This window comes from Acartia tonsa, chromosome 13, assembly GCF_053477335.1.
Source record: "Acartia tonsa isolate MP-2025a chromosome 13, ASM5347733v1, whole genome shotgun sequence".
NCBI lineage: Eukaryota > Metazoa > Arthropoda > Copepoda > Calanoida > Acartiidae > Acartia > Acartia tonsa.
The window spans coordinates 46,495,645-46,510,796 of record NC_137272.1 but is presented as its reverse complement, the minus strand read 5'-3'; the positions used below and the strand labels follow the sequence as shown (position 1 = coordinate 46,510,796).

At 30.6% G+C, this 15,152-nt stretch overlaps 1 protein-coding gene and 1 long non-coding RNA gene across 2 annotated transcripts in view; both read right to left on the bottom strand.

Annotated features, from left to right (window-relative positions):
• Window positions 1-15,152, bottom strand: part of LOC145303929 (uncharacterized) — a 164,980-nt gene that overhangs the window by 20,210 nt on the left and 129,618 nt on the right. The gene's annotated exons all lie outside the window — the stretch shown is intronic.
• Window positions 4,323-9,216, bottom strand: LOC145303926 (uncharacterized). The gene is made up of 3 exons (XM_080145597.1): window positions 9,004-9,216; window positions 8,445-8,520; window positions 4,323-7,868 (listed from the first exon to the last, which is right to left on the bottom strand). Exon 3 carries the CDS (start codon window positions 6,703-6,705, stop codon window positions 4,420-4,422), a length of 2,286 nt encoding a protein of 761 aa, XP_080001723.1. The 5' UTR covers window positions 6,706-7,868; window positions 8,445-8,520; window positions 9,004-9,216; the 3' UTR covers window positions 4,323-4,419.

Sequence of the window (15,152 nt, the reverse complement as noted above, 5' to 3'; positions counted from 1 at the left end):
AAGATATGACGCCACATGGCTGTTTTTTGAGACACTTTGTAAAGTTACCACGTAAGGCATTTTTTCTGAAACAAGGTGATTTCCCTCAAAGTGCTTAGTCGAACACAGAACATAAATTACCCCCACCCCCCTCTTTATTTTAAACAATTACTAAATAAACTGGGCAGCACTTTAAGATAAAGCACAAAAATATAATTTTTAAGAGCTTGATTGAATTAAGAATTATTAACTTTTTAAATTGTAAAATTATGATTTAATTTTAAAAATCTTGATTTAAGGACTTTTTAAATATTAGATACCAAAGAAAAGACTGTTATTTTACCAGTCATGCTTGTAAAATATACACACACAAAAATCAGCATCAAATATTTTTACATAAAATAATATGATATTTAAATGTCAGATTGGAAAGATTTAAATTTAAATTTGAAAATACGGAAAGTGTCATGTGCGACGTCATAAAAATACATCTAAAGTTATCTCTGTTTTGTTGTTTTATTTCCCACTTCTCCTCTCATCCTTCCTTTATAGATGTATTTTTATGACGTCACACATGATTCCAAAACATCAACTAATCACCAAAATTAAATTATATAAATCATATGGTAACCATATATATTAGTTCTTCTTGCTACATATTGTACAATTATACATCATAATTTAAATAATACTCATTTTACATTAAATATTTTATTTAATAATTTAATGATTTTTTTGGACAAAAGTGCTGTTTCTCAAAAATCATCCACGTGATGTCATAAAAATGAGTGATTATCCATCTCATTTTAGGGGTTTTCTTTCCCACTTCTCCTCTCATCTCTCTCATTTTTATGACGTCACGTGGCTGATTTTTGAGACACTTTGTCCCGCTTCTGTTTTGTGCATTTTTTTGAATTTTCTATGTTTTTTACATTGATTTTTAAGCTTAATTATTTCAATGCAAATAAATTTAGTAATAATGGATATATAATACATGGATATTGTGAGAGATTCTCTTCCATACCCTAATAAAATAAACTGAGTAATAATGGATATATAATACATGGATATTGTGAGAGATTCTTTTGCATACCCTAATAAAATATACTGAGTAATAATGGATATATAATACATGGATATTGTGAGAGATTCTCTCCCATACCCTAATAAAATAAACTGAGTAATAATGGATAAATAATACATGGATATTGTGAGAGATTCTCTTCCATACCCTAATAAAATATACTGAGTAATAATGGATATATAATACATGGATATTGTGAGAGATTCTCTTCCATACCCTAATAAAATATACTGAGTAATAATGGATATATAATACATGGATATTGTGAGAGATTCTTTTGCATACCCTAATAAAATAAACTGAGTAATAATGGATATATAATACATGGATATTGTGAGAGATTCTCTTCCATACCCTAATAAAATATACTGAGTAATAATGGATATATAATACATGGATATTGTGAGAGATTCTTTTGCATACCCTAATAAAATATACTGAGTAATAATGGATATATAATACAAGGATATTGTGAGAGATTCTTTTGCATACCCTAATAAAATATACTGAGTAATAATGGATATATAATACATGGATATTGTGAGAGATTCTCTCCCATACCCTAATAAAATAAACTGAGTAATAATGGATAAATAATACATGGATATTGTGAGAGATTCTCTTCCATACCCTAATAAAATAAACTGAGTAATAATGGATATATAATACATGGATATTGTGAGAGATTCTCTTCCATACCCTAATAAAATATACTGAGTAATAATGGATATATAATACATGGATATTGTGAGAGATTCTCTTCCATACCCTAATAAAATAAATTTAGTAATAATGGATATATAATACATGGATAGTGTGAGAGATTCTCTCATACCCTAATAAAATGTTTCTCACAAGTGGCTAATATATATCTATACTCCCCCTCCCCTTATGACTTTACTACAACCTCGAGGAACTTATTGATCAATATCTGAGGACTATATTAGCAACAAAAAATCCACCTGTCACAATATCCACGTATCCATTTTAGTAATAATTCTGTTAATAATTTTGACTTTTGGCTGCCACATAGCATTTGATTACCTAAACTTAAAATTTAATTATTGAAAGAAATGGATATAGAATACGTGGATATTGTGACTGGGGAATTTTGTTGTCAATTTAGATTGCTAATATGTACCCCATTTATTGATCAATAAGTTTTCTCTGTGGTTAAGGGGAGGGGAGGGGGGGGTTATAGTCTTATTATCAAGCAAAGGGAGAAAATTTCTCTAAGGAGTTAAAAAATTCTTGTGGAAAGTAATGCAGAGAGTGGGGGGACAATAGGCTGTTTATTACACTAGTCCCCAAAGTTTTATAAAAACGTTTTCTTATTTGTTGGCTTAACAACTTTATTGGAGCCTATAATTGAACTTTAATTGCTTGGTTTATAAAGTTAAGTGTCCAAATGTTTCAACCAGTAATTTAATCTACAGTAAGGGTAATTTTGTGTATCATCATTGGGAATTTAACATTTTACAAAATTGTTAAATCAATGTCAAAAAGCAAATTTTCCTGATTTTTTAATTCTTAATAATAAACTTTATTATTAAAATCTTTGTTAAAAAGAAGTCATTCCCCAAAAAATAGTTGAAATCACGAAACCTTAACAAATTACTTTTTCGAATGTTAGCAGCTTCGCCCCTAGCCTCTAGAGGCTTTGCACCAAAATGGTTTTGGGGGGATTAGGGGTGTCCCTATCCCCCAAGAAAATAGCTTAAAACCATTACAGTGCCAGTAGGTATATTCCCTGAAGAGTAGAGCCCAATTGGTCAAGTGGTTACTAACATCTTAAGTTTCAGACAGGCGGACAGACAGACATCGTTCTACTTTGTATTATAGATTGTTGGTTATTATTACTGACTGACAGACTAACCCACACAATAATGGGCAGGACTTTTCCAGTATGGCTTCAAAACCGATTGTTATCCGTTGGATCAGAACCGGTTCTTAGCCATACTGAAGACTCATGTATAGCATTGTATTACAGACAATTTTCCACAAATACAAAATAAAAATTATAAGATTAATACCAGTTTTTTTGGCCCCTGGAACCAAATGTTTAATTTTTTTTATTTTAATAGTATATACAGGGTGTTTCAATAGAAATGTTATTTTTAAAAACTTAATTATGCATAGAAACAAAAACAATTATGTAAAATGCTTTATATATAAATGAAAACCTTTTCTGGTGCATTTTTGTTTCAAATATTCAAAAATGATTATTTCAACGTAATATGCCTTAAAAAACCTATTTTTCCAAAGGCCTTATTTTTGATGGTTTATGGATTTGAAGGTTGTTAAAAAATGAGCACATTTTTAAAAATCAAATTGTGCTGCTTGTGTTAATAGTACAAAAATGTTGTGCATACCTTTAAAATCGTCATAAGGTCTAGTTTTTGGATATAAAAGAACCCTTCCTGTGCTGTGTATAGAATAGGAGCTACGTGGTAATATGTTCCAACTTTTCAATAATTTGTTAAATAATCATATTTCTTGTATTCAATCGAATCCGGTGGATAGGAACCGGATCTCATCCATACGAAAAAACAATGTCTAGCATCATATTATATCCAGCTTTCTATGAATATAAAAATGTTCAATCATAAGATAAAAACCAGTTTTTTAGCCAGTGCTACATTCTATATCCGCGGAAAGCTGTTCATAATAAGATGCGAGAAATGACTATAAAATATTTGAAACATAAATGTACCAGAACAGGTTTTCCAAATATATAAAGCATTTTAAATAATTGTTTTTTGTTTCTATGCATAATTAAGTTTTTTTTGTATACTATGTTATCTTGTAAAAATCTGTACATTATAGTGCTGAAATATATTTAGAAACTTGATGTTTTTGCTTTGAAAGTACAACGCTCTATTCTACAATAGGCAGGCTAAAATCATAGGCTCATAAATTAAATAAAAAAAATTTCATTCTAAATCTAAAATACAAAATCTAATTCAACTTTCCCTTTCTAATGTGCCCATGGACAAGATTGTCAGTGGTAATATAAATTATGCCAAATATATATTATGTAAAAAAAACGTGCAACCTTCTATTTAAATCACTCAACTTCTAACCCACCAAATATTAATTTAATGTTATAAGTAGAATTAAAAGCCATTCAGTTTATGAAAAGGCATTAAATGAAACAATCATTAGAACTATAGTCCATAAAATCTTATTTAATCACAACCACTTGCAAACAAAATAAATTATAGAGTAGTGAAAATCATAAATATAGAAATAAAAAATATTTTTAAACCATTTTATTTCTTACTATACATATTATATAACATATCATCATTAAAAATTATATTATATATAAATTTTTCTGGAAAATATATCAAATCTTAAAGAATACTACACTTTTTGCGATTTCTTAGTGATTTGGAAGATTGTTCCACCTCTTTATTTATGTATTCATGTAGGTTTTCATCCTCAATTAGATTGAGAGCTTCTTTAGGTTGACTGAAATTTTCTAAATTTCCATCATGCACAATTATTGCAAACTTTGGTTGTGCTTCCCAGATTGCATCTCTGCTACATTCTTCACATCTTTTTCTGTATCTCTTACTCCAATTAGCATTTATGCTTGTCTCATTATCTGAAAAATGTAAAGAAGTTTCTTTTCCCCAAGCTGCAAATTCATGTTTATGATCAACATTTTCATCAGCAAATACAATAATATTCATTGCTTCATTGTAATAAAATTCTGAGGAATAATAGATATTGATATAATTGACATGTCTTGGCTTGTTTACTAGATCTTCAATTTCATCCTCATCATGGTAGCTCCAAGATATTTCATCATATTTCCTATCAATATTTCTCTTCAATTCTTCATAAAGCTTTTTGTTTTCTAATTCAATTTTCTCCTGAACTTGATTATCTCTTTCTTCTCTAGTTAAACTTAGAAACTTCTTTGTATTTGCCTCTTTCATAATATATTTAGATATTCTATTGTAAGTTACAATCACAATACCCTCATCCTTGTCCAATAATTTGTACTTATCTAATATTGACATAGTAATGGCACTAATATCATGTTTATCTTTGTTTTGATAGTGATGACAATCTATAGCTTCTCTTTCAGCATATATAAAGCCATGTAAATTTTCATCTACAATTGCTCCAAATTTGTTTCCTTTAGGAACTTTTTGTCTTGAAATAAGGATCGCAAATGACATTGCTCTAAGTATCATATTTCTTATATATATATTATTATATCCTTCATCTGAATAATCATCAATTATGATAATATTTCTAGCTTGAGCACCCTGGAATTCCCAGAAATTTGTTACTAATATTCCTTCAGGTTTGTTCATATATGCTTTGAAGTCTGTCACAACTGGTCTTGTTGAGGAAAAGTGTTTCTTTATCAATTCAAATATTGAGTTGTAATATAAAGTTGTTAATATAACTACACCTTCTTGTGGTTGAAGTGAGAAATATTTTTCTACTGCAGCAATGGCTAATAAACCAGGTAATATATTATGAATATTATGATAGTAATAAATATGGCTACCAATGACATTATTGTCAGGAAGCTTAGGAGGTGTTTTTGAATTTAAAGCTTCAGAAAACTTATGTATGAGATGACTGTTTCGTAAGTTCTTTGTTAGATTAAAACATAGAGCATTGTGATTCTTTATCATAGTTTCTATCCACTCTGATCTCTTTTTCATATAGCCATCATTAACTTTCATAGTCATGCAAATTGTTTTCACAGAGCCAGGAAATTCACAACTTCCAATTTTCATTTCATCAATGAATAGGTGATCACAAAGATTATCTCTACAGAATTGATATATTGAATACATAATTTCTTCAGTTTTTGTAAATTGCATTCTAGATATGCCAATAAGATCTCCAATAGTAATAACTCTTACATTAGGATAAGATTCAAACTCCACCTTAGCCATTTCTTCCATAACAGATGTTGGGTATGTATAACTCTCTTCTTTAATATAATTTGTTATTGCTGTTAAATCAATGTAAAATATTAGATCTTGATGATTAACAGTGGCACACTTTTTTGCTCTTTCTTTTAAAACATATGTTTTCCCAGTACCATAGTCACCATCTATGATAAGGAACTTGGAGGTTAAGTTTACTGCTTGCAGTTGTTCATTGTTGAGCATGTAAACAGAAACATTACTCTCTGATGATATTCCATCAGACTTTCCTGTCAATGCTTTCTCAACTTCTTTGCTAATGGTTAATGGATCAGATATCAAATGATTAAATCTACTTGATTCTTTAATTGATATGTGATATATCAGTTCAGCAACAAGATCTTCATATACTGTTTGATTATGATTATCAGATGTAACAAGTTTGTGTTCAAATATATGATCCAACCAAGGTGTTACATCATCAACATCTTGTAGAATAAATTGCTGACAGTTCACACAAGGTATTTCTGCACCTTCAACAATCTCTAAATAAGGAACACATGCAGCCCTGACAAACACCCAATCTTTGCAAAGCATTCCTCCAAATAATTGCTGCATGAAAGAAAAGTGCTGTTTAGTTTGATCTGAAGCATCTTTTAGTAGTTTAAGTTTATCTCCTTGATCTTTAGGTCCAAGTTTAACCTCTATATTGATGATAACATTATGCTTAGGAATTATCATGATAGTGTCCCATTCAGTTTTTTTTTTCTTGAAGGCTAAAATTATAAAACTGATATTTGTAATAGTTTCTTAGTTTATCATCAGGTATCTTGTATAGGAATGTATTTTCAATTGTATGAGACAACTTTTTACTTTTAGGACTTGGACTTGAAGAACAAGGATCTTGATTAGAGCTGTTAGTGATAATCTTCTGAAAATCAGATTGATTGTTCTCAACAACTTTTTCCTCTGGCTTTGATTCATTATTGAAACGTTTTCTGTCTATCTGACTTTTAAACACCTAATGTAATCAAAGCTAATATTTCACATGTTTTGTATTTGTTGTAATAATAAATGATATTTTTTTTAATAGAAAAGAAACAACAATGAAAAGCCAAAAGATGATTTTTTTAGAAAATTAGACAAAAAGTATGTCTAGTTAAAAATATCTCAAATTAAGATCAAAATAAAAGACAATTGAGCCTTAAATGTTGAAACTAATCTAAGGTTTAAAGGACAAAATATATAGTCTATCATATGAAATATGAACATTCCTGTTTAAACAACCAGTTTTCTGGTCCTTGAAATTTCATTGGATTTTTCCTCCACTTCAAATGTTCATCAATACAAGACTTGAGTTTCTCCTCTTCAACATCTTCTATGCCAGGGATCTCCTTCACTTTTTTCTCATATTCATTAAATTCAGCAAATTTATCCTTGCCTCTGTTTTTTTTCCCTTTACTATCTAATTGTTGAATACAATCAGCTGCCTGAAAAGAGTTCATGATGAAAGCTTTCATATTTGATTTTCTTGTTGCATTGACAAGCTCATGATGTAAACATTCCTCAAGATATTTATCCAAAATCTGAGCATCTTGCTTTTCCTTCCCCACTTTTCCTAACACAGTTGGTTTCTTGGGTGTTACAAAATGATTTGGAATAGCTATAACCTTACACTTTGGATCGAAATAGTAATCAGCAACTTTCAGTTTTATCTCATCAATCTTTTCTTTGACTAATATTCTTTTATTGTCTCCTGCAGGGCCTTGAAAGTTTATACTCATTTTACTTAATTTTTCAGCCAAATTTGATGTTTGAAAATCTTTTAATGATATAGAGAAAACTCCAAATTGAAATCCACAAGTACACATGGAAGGATCTCTAGACTCCATCTCAAGTTCATCCTAAATGTATACTATATTAACCCTTATACTATGTTATACTAATACAATGTTCCTGTTTGATAAAGAATGGCTGACTATAACAATATCATGTTCAATGATGTGTTCACTTACTTTACCCATTAATTTAGCAAATTTCAATTTTAAGAATTTTAATTTCTTGAAAACTAATAACTAAAAGTAATTTTAAAACTGTACTGAAATATATTTATATAAAAATTAAATTAATTATTTTCAATGTAGGAGTTATGGATGGTTTTTTGGCATTTGCCTTGAAGAAGCAGAAAAATGGTAGAAGATTTTCTATGAATTTGAATGTCTTGTGGCCATGTAAGTAAGAAAGTCGAAGAGGGGGTAAAGGGGTATTTACCCACCCCCTCCCAAAAAAAACCAAAAATTTTATTTTTTATTTTTGCCGGGGGGGTAATAAGAGTTGATTGGTACTTCATGATATTTATTACAATTTTGGAATATTATAGTAGCTTATTAATTTCGAATGATTTTAAAGTTATAAAATATCTTTGTGTAAAACAAGACTAATACCAGAAATTTTAGCACCATAAAATACAAAATACAAACCTTTTTAGTATCATCTCCAGGACCTGTACAACCTGTGTTTTCATCCATTTCAGTCCACTGCCTAATTCATCCATCTCTAAATGAAAAAAAAATTTTGAAACACTAAGATTAGAAAAAAGCATAAGTAATTTTGGATATTTTCTATACAATAGAAATCTTTTTTTAATTAACACAATAACATCTGTAACCATTTTTATAATATTTTTAAATCTATGTTCCCTAAGCTATAGCAAATTGTTTTTTTTTTATTAAATGGCTCTTCCTCTAATCTTTAGTATTGTCCAAAATTGACATATTTCTTCAAACCTAAAGTTGATATAGACTTTTATAAATAATATATAAAATATTCCCTGTAACAAAAAATGGATCTAGTGCAGTTCACAGTAAAGTGTTCAAGGTTTTCAGAGATAATCATAATGAGGAACATTTTACTATGAACTGCGCTGGATCTAAAAAATTTATTAGCCGCTGTCAGGGAAACCTTTGGCTACAGATAATATCAATCTGATAATTCCAATAAAAGACTATTATTATATTGTTATACTATAGCAAGACCCACCTTAAACAGATATAAATTCTTTCTTTGCAAACAAGTTTATTCTCGCCTTGAGCTGCAAGAGTACTGCCATCTGTTGTGTTGGTAGCAAGTGAAACTGGAGTATCTGTACTTCTAGTTTCTATGCTTGTTGCAATGACAAAAATTTTTGAGAAATCACTGTTGTCAACAGAATTGCCTAAAATTTAAGGAGATTTAGAAGAATACTTAATTTAACTTAAAATTCAGTTATATTTTTTTTTAAATCCGAAGATTGAGTACCAACCCTGCCCCATTCTAGAAAAAAAACTTTAATTAAAAGTTATGTCTAGTACTTGCATTATTGTAGTTCTTATTTCACAATATTCAAATCCAATAGAAGCATGAAGTAAAGTTTGTTCTTGTCTTTCTATTTAAATCTTACCAATAGATTTCTCTATTTTAGGGAGGATCTATTTAGACCATATGGGAAGGATAAAACAAATGAGAAAATTTGCATCCAGGTGCAACCAAAAATATATCACCAAATGTTTATGAAGCTGTAAGAAATAACAAATAGACAAACAGACAACATTAGCACAGGGACAATTTAAAAAAAAACCGGATTCCAATTATTGAAAGAGTTAAAAAAAGGGCCCCATAGAATTATGCCCCCTCCCCCCAAGATGTTAGGTATAAGAAATCAAACCCGCCCCCCCCCCCCCAACCCCTTTTATTTTTAAAAGTAACAGGAAATCTGTCCGTAGCATGAAAGGTCCAGGGAAAGTTTAAAACTATCTTAGGATAGGGTAGCTCCATCTTTCCTTTATTAAATTGCCCTTGGAAAAAATTCCCATAAAAAACTAAAATTGAAAGAGACTCTTGTGGCGTGAAACTATTATATAGTTAAAGAGGAACATACAAACAGATCCACATAAATTATAGAATAGTTACGCTAATAATAATTTTATTTTACCTTTTACTTACCCACAAAACATAAAAATGAAGCTTATATTCAAAGGACCAAAGCTTCTCTGTACCTAAACAATAAATATATATTTACTAGTACCAAATCACAGTAGTATAGATTTTTCATTTAGTTAACCTCAGGTCTGGTTAGGTTAGGTTGCATTGGGTACTGTACTGGTTAGCCCCATATAGTTACCTAATATTGAAAGATAACAACAAGGCTGAGATATTTCTTAGTAGCAAAGCTTTTCTATAACTATATATACTTCCATAAATTGTACCTTTTATATGCGTAACTAATTTTATTCTTTATTTGTTGTCAGATTTCAAATATCTAAAACCTATTTAAGATTAGTAAATTTTTTAGGATGTCTGGCTGTTTGTACCGAAGGATCTCACTAACAGCTGACCTGTTGGGGGGTGTATAAATCCCCTGCCCTCCAGCTTTCATAACTGCTCATAGGTCCTGGAAAGGTTTTCAACAAACAACCAGCCCCCTCCACCCCCCCAAAAAATCATAGCCATTAGTATACATATATAGAGAAGCTGCGCTAATATTAAAGAAAAGAGAGAAAAGGCTTTTTAGAGGAACGAATAGTCCTAGTTAACGAGTAGCTGCGCTTCTTATGAAAATAAATAATTTTTATCATATTTTTTCAAATAATTTATATATAATTTACCTTTCAACAGAAGATAAAACCAAAGTTATTCCTTAGCAGCAAAGATTCTCTACAACTAAAATAAGAAATATGTTATACATGGGTACGCCCCTAGCCTCTAGCCTCTTGACCCTCAAATAAAATAGCTTAAAACCACAAAAGGACCAGTAAGTATATTCCCTGAAAAGAAGAGCCTAATAGGTGCAGTGGTTACTGAGATCTTTAGCTATAAAAAAACAAAGGTCGGTGTATTTTTCATTTTTTAGTTGTTATCAAGATTTTAAGCTACAGACTGTCTCTCTGTCTGAAGCTTAAGATCTCAGTAACCGGTGAACTGATTGGGTTTCTACTCTTCAGGGAATACACCCACTGATCTTGTGGTAGTTTTAGTTTCTATTCTTGGGGGTGAGAAACCCCCACTCCCCGAAAAAATTTCCTCCAACAATTTTTTTAACTAAAACAAATAAGCGGGGCGGGAGAACACCCACCCCAACCTCGAGGCAAAACCCCATGAAAAAATCACCCCTCCCCCCCTTAAAAAAAATTATATATGAGGGTGACTTCTTAATAACTCTTGGAGCAAAGCCCTTAGAGGCTAGGGACGAAACCGCTAGTAGATTATATAATAGGATATTATGATTTTTTATAGTTACCTTATTTTAATAATATTTCCAGTATGGCTTCAAAATCGATTTTTGTCTGCTGGATTAGAACCGGTTCTCAGGCATTCTGAAATATCATATTACAGAAAATTTTCCACGAATATTAAAATAAAAACTCTAAATCTAACACCAGTTTTGATTGCCCGGAACTCTGGGCTAACAATTAATTAATAATTAGCAATAGTTTAAGTCAAAATTTTTAATTTTAATATCCGCAGAAAACTTTTAATATTATGATAGTACAAATAACTTTTTGTACCTTATACTGCTAATCACATAATTAGTAATAACATATTATTTGTATGAAAAAGTCTGATCAAATCTTATAACTAACAATATAGTAACCACTTTCAAATTCTTTCTTAAGGGATAAACTATTCATTTAACCGGATTGATATTTCATCTTTTAAAGCAATCAAAGCACTGAGGCAGAGAGTATAGTAAAGCATGTTAAGGTTGCCAAACTAAAACTTTATTTAAAAACAAAAATACTTTTTTGAAGACAATATATTTTTAGGAGTGTTGTCTTATCCCTTTAATAAAATAGCCTAAAACTGAGGTATTGTAAGTTAGTATATTTTATTTATACATGTCATATGCCCCAATTGGTCCAGCGGTTAGCAGGATCTTAAACTTTTTCTGAATAGATAGACAGACAGAGACATTACATTACTTTCTAGCAGAAAAGGATTTGCTAGTTGGGTTGGGTTGTTTTGTCCTCCCTCCAATATAGCCTAAAACCTGCCTTGGACTTAAGCCAAACTTAAATGACACGAGTTGTCTAAACATTTACAGGATCTTAATAGGCATTACACATACATACATAATAACACCTTATAGTTTTACTTGTTGCTTCGCCATAGCCTCAAGGAAAATAGTCTAAAACTACCTAAAGACATTTATAAAGCTTACCTAATAAATAATAACCAATTTGGACCAGTATGACTTTAGCTTCAGACAAAAAATAATTCCTACTTTTTAATATAGGATTACAGATATAATGCATGTATTTAAAAAAAATATATTTTGATCAAACAAATTTGGACACCTTTCTTCTTCTTATTTAGGCAGTAAAAAAACTTGTTGGGTAAGTGCAGGGATATTAAGGGATAAGACAATGGACGATAAATTTATCTTCACTCTTAATCATGACAACAAAATTTCCTTTTCTATAAAAGTTTAGACAGTGCTAGTATGAACCAAACTATCAAGATAAAAGTACCCAAAACTACAAAGACAAACTTTGGGTACAAGTATACCTCTCTCCCTGAATAAGTGAGAGTGTGGGTATAGCGGTATAGTGTCTGTGCAGGGATTTAAGAGATATGATAATGGATGGTAAATTAAATTATCCCTCGGATTATTATAAAATTCAGCCTTTAGTAGCTATTAATATGGTGGGAAAGGGGGGGGGGGAGGAAATGACAGCAGATTATTTTTACTTGCATTGTCCCCTCCCTTCCTTTCCTGGTGCATTTGTTTATGTTGTAGAATTTTTCTAGTATTGCTTCGAAACCGATTCATATCCACTGGATTAGAACTGGTTTTCAGCCTTACTGAAAACTCATGTATAACACCTTATTAGACAACATTTCCCACAAATGTTAAAATAAAAGTAAAACAATTTGTCCAGTTTTGTCATCCAGTATCTGCGGCCCCAAGAGGCTGAAAAAAAAACTTGTTTAAATCTTATGATTTTTATTTTAAAATCCGCGGAAAGCCGTCTATTATATGATGCGATACATAACAACTATATAGATAGATATATGTGTGCTAATGAAGAGGTTTACTAGTAGCAAAGCTTCTCTATAAATCGAAAATTGTCCGTCTGTTAGAAATAGGGGAAACATTAATTACATAGCTTCTATTCTAGATAGTATGTTGAACTTTTGTGTGAAGATTATTCATAATCTTTCAGTATATAATTCACTTAGTCCCTCTCTGTCTGTCTGTCTATCTGTCTGTCTGTATATCTGTCTGTCTGTCTGTCTGTTTGTCTGTCTGTCATGCTACGAAAGTGTACAAAATTTATAATTTCTATACCTTTATTATTTTACTACTGAAAATCTGCTTTATAACTGCTGTTTGTCAAACCATGTTTTTTTTGTGCTCCACTCCGCACAACTGGGATGTTGTCATCCTTGTTTTTTCAAAAGCGTAGCTATCTTACAACTAGATTGTGTACTTGCGACAATCAGATTAGCAAGGCCTTTGTTTGTGTGTGAGTAAGGGGGGGGGGGGGTGGTTCTCCTTAAACAAATTTATAATGTGTAGAATTTTGTATATTTGGTTATTTTCCCCTACGGGGGGTCAATTGTCCTGAGGGGGCTTCCCAGAACTCAAAAAAAAAGAAACAAGCATATCTTTTTTCAATTCTCTAAAATTAGCATTGACACTACATATAATTTTGTTTCTCTTTCCTGGTGAGTTTTGCTTTTATGAATGGCTGCTCTGCTTGTATTATTTTATCACTTATCTAAACACAACAGATAACACTACCAAGGTCAAGTAATTCCTAGGAGCGAAGCTTTTCTGCAACTAAAATAAATATGTGTTTGGACATATGGATCAATATTCTGTGCTCAGATTTGGCTGTTTGTTTATTACATTGCATAGGTCCCAAAGTTTTATAATATCATTTGTTTGCTCAACAACGATAGGGACTATTTTAAATTTTGATTGGTATGTTCATCAAATTGAGTGTTTAAACGTTTCAAGCAGTGATTGTAATCTACAGAAGGGGTAATATTGTGTATCCTCATTATAATCATTAGTTGTAATCTACAGAAGGGGTAATATTGTGTATCCTCATTATAATCATTAGTTGTAATCTACAGAAGGGGTAATATTGTGTATCCTCATTATAATCATTAGTTGTAATCTACAGAAGGGGTAATATTGTGTATCCTCATTATAATCATTAGTTGTAATCTACAGAAGGGGTAATATTGTGTATCCTCATTATAATCATTAGTTGTAATCTACAGAAGGGGTAATATTGTGTATCCTCATTATAATCATTAGTTGTAATCTACAGAAGGGGTAATATTGTGTATCCTCATTATAATCATTAGTTGTAATCTACAGAAGGGGTAATATTGTGTATCCTCATTATAATCATTAGTTGTAATCTACAGAAGGGGTAATATTGTGTATCCTCATTATAATCATTAGTTGTAATCTACAGAAGGGGTAATATTGTGTATCCTCATTATAATCATTAGTTGTAATCTACAGAAGGGGTAATATTGTGTATCCTCATTATAATCATTAGTTGTAATCTACAGAAGGGGTAATATTGTGTATCCTCATTATAATCATTAGTTGTAATCTACAGAAGGGGTAATATTGTGTATCCTCATTATAATCATTAGTTGTAATCTACAGAAGGGGTAATATTGTGTATCCTCATTATAATCATTAGTTGTAATCTACAGAAGGGGTAATATTGTGTATCCTCATTATAATCATTAGTTGTAATCTACAGAAGGGGTAATATTGTGTATCCTCATTATAATCATTAGTTGTAATCTACAGAAGGGGTAATATTGTGTATCCTCATTATAATCATTAGTTGTAATCTACAGAAGGGGTAATATTGTGTATCCTCATTATAATCATTAGTTGTAATCTACAGAAGGGGTAATATTGTGTATCCTCATTATAATCATTAGTTGTAATCTACAGAAGGGGTAATATTGTGTATCCTCATTATAATCATTAGTTGTAATCTACAGAAGGGGTAATATTGTGTATCCTCATTATAATCATTAGTTGTAATCTACAGAAGGGGTAATATTGTGTATCCTCATTATAATCATTAGTTGTAATCTACAGAAGGGGTAATATTGTGTATCCTCATTATAATCATTAGTTGTAATCTACAGAAGGGGTAATATTGTGT

What these genes read in the sequence shown, in the direction of transcription:
- LOC145303926 (XM_080145597.1), bottom strand. Translation starts at nt 6,705, where the DNA reads ATGATAATTCCTAAGCATAATGTTATCATCAATATAGAGGTTAAACTT.